At 62.8% G+C, this 5,505-nt stretch overlaps 1 protein-coding gene across 1 annotated transcript in view; it reads left to right on the forward strand.

Annotated features, from left to right (window-relative positions):
- MEGF6 (multiple EGF-like-domains 6) overlaps positions 1-5,505 on the forward strand; it is a 105,876-nt gene that overhangs the window by 8,195 nt on the left and 92,176 nt on the right. The window contains exon 8 of the mRNA XM_010850209.1: positions 2,525-2,634. Within this exon, the coding sequence (XP_010848511.1) occupies positions 2,525-2,634 (110 nt within the window). The remainder of the gene's footprint in view (positions 1-2,524; positions 2,635-5,505) is intronic.

The raw sequence follows: 5,505 nt of genomic DNA on the forward strand, positions 1-5,505 counted from the left end.
TAAGACCCCACAGAGGCTCCAGCTTTATCGTGTTGAGCTCCCAGCCCTCCCTCCCGCTCTGCCAGACCAGCGTCCAGCCCTCCTTGGTCCACTCTTATGTGATCAGCCACGGGCCAGGCCACACATGTGACAGCTCCATGGTGGCTGCTGTTTCCCCTGCAGCCACAGTGACGTCTGTATCTGGTTCCTGGGCTGGTGGGCTTGCTGCATGGCCCTGGCGGGGCTGGGTGGGGTGGCACGGGTCTGCATCCTGGCCCAGAGCAGGCAAGGCTGTGACAACACCTGAGAGGCTGGACGAGGGTTCTTGCTTATGTCCCCCCAGTGAGCATTTCCCCAACAAGCCCAACACAGACTGCCCCAGGGTGAGGGAGCTTGGGCTGTGTGCCCCCCAGGGGCACAAAGGAACAGGTGAGGAGGGAGAGGATGCTTGAGCATGAAGCTTACACATGAGCCCCCACCAGGCCCCTCCCCTGTCCCACTGTGCCAGGGCCTGGGCTTCTCAGGGGCCACACAAGGTGAGGAGGGGATGTCAGCCTGGTAGCCATGTCCCCCGTCCACCCCGGCCTTGCGAAAACTGGCTCCTGGCCGTGGCGGGGGCCCATGTGACTGTCCCACATGAGGTGTCCCATGTGAGCTGCAGCAGGGGCTGCAGTCTGACCCGCTGTCTCCAAGAGTCACTGGCTTTAGGGGCCATCGGGGAGGGTGGCCGACCAGCCAGGTCACTGGGAGGAGCAGCACGTAGCCCAGGGAGCGGGTAAATATTTACGGCGGAAGGGTCCGTCTGCTTTGCCAGACATTGTCCGCGCCGTGGTAGGCCTCTCTCCAAGCAAGTGGTTTCATGTCCTGCCAAAGTGGCGTTTTGCAGACTCCCCTGAGATGCGTGTACACAGTCATGTGCACGTGCTCACGCTTCCGGGAAGCGCGGTTGGTTTGAGGGGTCCAGGTCCCCTCGGCGACCAGGAGCTTCCTGGAGCTCCTGAGGGCCAGGAAGAGCAAGCCAGGGGGTGCGGGGGGTGTTGTTTCCCTGTTCTGGAGCTGGCAGCCTAAGCTCCCACACCTCCTGATGCCACAAGGGCCCTGGACCCAACCAGGCCAGGCCCTGGGCAGCAGCCCTGCAGATGGCAGCAGGGCGGGGTGTTGTGCCTGGAGGTCGCTCACGCAGGGTGGGCTTGGGTTGTCCCTTTGCTCTCCTGCTACTCCACTCTGTCGTCTGGGCTGGGGGCTGAAGCTGGGAGTTGGGGTGGCTCCCCGGGCAGGTGGGTGGGGTGCGGCAGATCCTTGCTTGGGTTGTTAAAGCCCACTCTCTGGAGCAACAAACACAGAGGTCTCCAGATGAGATGCAGGAGTTGGGGTGCGGCTGGAAGGAGGAGCACTGCAGGTGGGGGACAGTCTGATGGGCTGAGTAGGACCAGGGCACCCCCACCCCGCCCTCCAGCTTCTGCTCCGGGTTCATGGTTGCAGGGGAGTCCCAGCCTGGGGGAGGTGGACCCTCTCGGACTACTCCCCCAAGCCTGCCCGCTGTGGGGGCTGGCGATACAGGGCAGAGGTTGGGCTGGACTGGCAGAAGGTAGCCCTGAGTGGCTGGGCTTCTGGGGACCTGGAGGCGCAGGTGTCCGGGGGCAGCCTGTGGATCTGGGGTAGGGACAGATGGGAGGCCCTTACGCCTTGGATGGGGCTTGTCTCTCTCTGATGTGGGCAGCACCTTCCTGTGGCCACTCCCTGTGCCAGGCCCCAGGCTGGCTGGATTGGCTGCCTGCTTCCAACTCCTGGAAGCAGGACTATGCCCCTCTCTGCTCAGCCTTTGTGAGGCCATAGCAGTCCCATTGGAGCAGGAACCAGCCTTGGACTCAGGGAACCCTGGCCTCTGGAGCACCCTCCTCCAGGAAGCCCTCCCACCTGTCCCTTCTGACCTCAGTGCCGTGTGCTGAGCACACTTGGGTCCTGCTGCTTCCACAGATGCTTGACCCTCATCAGCCTGTCTCCCTGGCTTAGCCCTTAGTGGGGAAGGGGCCCGTCCCCAGGGACATCCCAGGACCAGCCTGCCACCCGGCTCCTTGGTGCACTGGTGGGCTGGGAGCCTGGGGCACGGCTTGCCAGCGCTGGGCACCTCAGCCCACTTGGTCATTCCAGGGGCCACTCTTGCTCCTGGGCTGGGCCCTGAGTCTAACCCTCAGACCCTTGCAGACTGGCCTCAGGATGAGAGCTGTGTGCTGGACACGATGCCTGTCCCGAGGTTCCTCAGAGCCGGACCACCATGGGGGTGAGAGGGAAGGGGTGGCATGTTGCCCTGCTGCTGGTTCCAGGATGGCTGTGCCCCCCCCTCAGTGCCCCTCATTTATATGACACGGCCTCTGGAATGCTGACCTTCCGCCCACCTCTGTGCCCTGACCTGCTCGGCTGTGAACTGGGGACAGTGGGGGAGTTGGCCTGGGACATGAGGTGTGGTGGGAGCCAGAAGCACCAGATAGAAATGCCTGGAGCCTGGTCCTTCGGCAGTAACGCTCCCCTCTCCCTTCTCTTCTAGAACCGTCTACTACACGGGCTACAGGCAGGTGTACTCCACAGAGGCCCAAACGGTGTTCCGGTGCTGCCCGGGGTGGAGCCAACAGCCAGGGAGCCAGGGCTGCCTCTCCCGTGAGTGCCCCCAGCCCCCAGTCCCCCCATGGAGGCTATGTCCTCAGTCAGTCTCCCGGGGGTTTGTCCCGCTGCCACACACGATGGAGCATCTCATGGCTGTGGGGAAGACTTCAGAGCCACTGGCTCAGCCACTCTACTCCCCCGAGACTGCTCACACGAACTGGTGGAAGGGGAGGATCAGTGATGCTTCTCTGGCCTGATGCTGCAGGAGCTGCAGAGAGAGAGTTGGGACTTGTGGAGGTGCAGAGCTGGAGGGCAGGGGGCTGTCTGCGTGGCGCCAGGGAGGGGGCCAAGGGTGGCCCCAGGGCCATGTCTGGGTGTCAGTGGGCTCAGACGCCCCTGAGCTTGGTTTGGGGTTGGTGTTATAGAGTGTGAACCCCTTGCCCACCTGCCCCGTGTGCCCACGCCCACGCCCTGCTCTCTGGGTCCTTCTGCTGCTCTGCCCACGGCCTGGGCGAGGAACTCCGTCCTGTCCCCCCCCCCCACCGTGGGCACCCTGGGCCTCAGTCTCCTCTCTGCTGGACAGAATGTCAATCCTGCCTCCCTCAGAGAAAAGGGTCCTGATGGATGCGGGGGGAGGGGCAGCCCCTAGGTGTCTGCACAGGACCACAGGCAGCCTGCAACCCCCAAAGGGACCCCACTGAGGGTCCCAGAGGTGGGGCAGGAATCGGGTTCCGATCCTAGTGGGCGGCTGTGAACCTCTGCTTTGTAAATGGAACGGATGGGGCTGGAGTCCAGCTGCCGGGGATGTTGGGGGAGGGTTCCTGGTCTGCAGGTGTGGGCACAAGCGAGCCCACCGTTGTAGCTGGCAGGGTGGGAGAAGGCAGCCGTCCTCCTGAGAGGTTGGCCCACAGGTTGGGCAGCCCCTGAAACAGCACTGGGGCGTCCAGACAGGGTGAGATTGGGCTGCACCGTGGAGGGTGGCAGGTTTGTGGCTCCCCCCGGCGTGGGGGGTAACCTCGGGGGGGCCGCTCTGTGACGGGTGGAAACTGGACTTCCCAGGTCATGTCCCTGCCTGTCCTCTGGCCCCTGGGGGGGGATTCCATAAACAGGGGCCACAGACGCGCTCTGTGGACTCCAGCAGGAAAGGGGGAAAGTAGAGGATGTGGTGATGTTTGTCCAGGAGAGGAAATGAGTAATTCTCTGCAGGAAGGGGCGGGGGGAGAGGACCAGACGTGCCTTGGGGGGATGATGCAGGAGCAGGTGGTGCTGGCCAGCGGCCCCTGGAGCGTGGGGAGCATCCAGCTCTGACGGCCCTCCTCTCCGTGGCTGTCTGATCACAATGGTGATCTGTGTGGAAGAGGAAGTGGGCTCTAGGTCTGTGTCCCCTGGGTTTATGGGAAGGGACGTGGGTGCATCACCGCGTGGCCGGCCTGGGGTGAAGACTTCTGGGCAGGGTAGGGGCAGGGGAAGGGTCAGGGAAGGTTTGCACAGCAGTGTCCCGCAGTTGTCATCCACTGTGCACTCCTGATCTGGAGCCCAGTGACCCTCAGTGTCACCTGTGTCTTGGAGTGACCATCCCAGGATTGGGTGGGGGGAGTGGGAGGACCCAAGGGCCATCCAGACCCCTGGAGGCCCGCTGCGGAGATGGTCCAGTGCTGGCTGTTCAGAAACGGGGGGTCAGCATTGGGCTGGGTCCACGGCACCAGGAGCTGCTAGTCTCAGCCACAGCCTGGCGGGCCCGGCCTGTGGTTCTGCCTGTGCCCGCAGCCAGGATGCTCGAGGTGGCCCTGCCCTGGCTGGCTGGGTGGCAAGAGGAAGATGCAGCCACACCACTTGGGGATCAGGGGTTGCTGAACCAGCCCAGGACTAAGGGGCCCACCTTTGGGACTTCTCAGTGCAGGGAGGGGTCTCAGCGGGGACCCTCCCAGGGCAGCCTGGGCTGTGCCTCTGGCTGGGGCCAGGGCTGAGGTGGTAGGGAGGTGGGACGCATCTCGGTGTCTGGGTCAGGCCCTGGAGGTACAGGTTGTCATGTCAGCTGGCAGACACAGGACAGGGCCCCCACGTGTATCTTGAACTTGAGGCTCTCGCTTTCTTGGTTGACTTTTAAAAATTCATTTTTAGGGTGGGATTTATTTATTTATGTACCTGGCTTGTATCTGTTTGCTTTAATTATCCGGGAAGAGCCCTGTGATCTGACCTCTTGGGACACTCACTTGTCCCCCCGGCGTCTGGGTGGCCAGCATGTGAAGGAGCAGGGAGAGAGCTGGGATCCTGCCCCCAGCACCAGCTCATTGGTACACTCATTCATTTTTTCATACATTCATTCATTCAGTTTATGCTCAGCTGATCTGGAGCACTGAAAGTTCAGGGGGACTAGGTTAGGGTTACGGACAATACATGTCCATGCGGGCCTCAGGTCTGTGGGGGATCTCAGGCCCATGGGGGACTCAGGTCTGTGGCGAGGCCAGCAGCTGCTGGCAGATGCTGAAGTGACCCTGATATGTGAGGATGGGCAGACCAGGCCAGCCAGATGGGCACTGGTGTTGTGTGGAGTGACTGGAGCCAGAGCAGGAGGAGTTTGCGGGGGGAGGAGGAGGAAGGGGGAGAGGTGGGTGGCCAGGGCCTTTCTTAGCTGCCCCACGCTGTAGCTGAGCCCCTGGGGTCCCTCTGCCTGTAGCTGCTCAGGGCTGGTTTCCCAGCTTCATGGGGCCAGAGCCTTCCCCATATCCTTTGTGCATTTCAGACCCGGGACTCTCATGGGGGGACCTGGGGCAGGTGTACAGTCGAATCAGGCACCCATCTTGGGGTTGGGAGACCCAGGGTCCCTACAGGTGCCACAGCCCCCAGCCCCGGGGAAGCCCTGCCTCGGGGGTCAGGTGAGAGTAGGTGGCTGCCTTCGGTCCCATTTTGGCCACATGTCAGCAG

Source organism: Bison bison, unplaced genomic scaffold (genome assembly GCF_000754665.1).
Source record: "Bison bison bison isolate TAMUID 2011002044 unplaced genomic scaffold, Bison_UMD1.0 scf7180017864289, whole genome shotgun sequence".
NCBI classification, from domain to species: domain Eukaryota; kingdom Metazoa; phylum Chordata; class Mammalia; order Artiodactyla; family Bovidae; genus Bison; species Bison bison.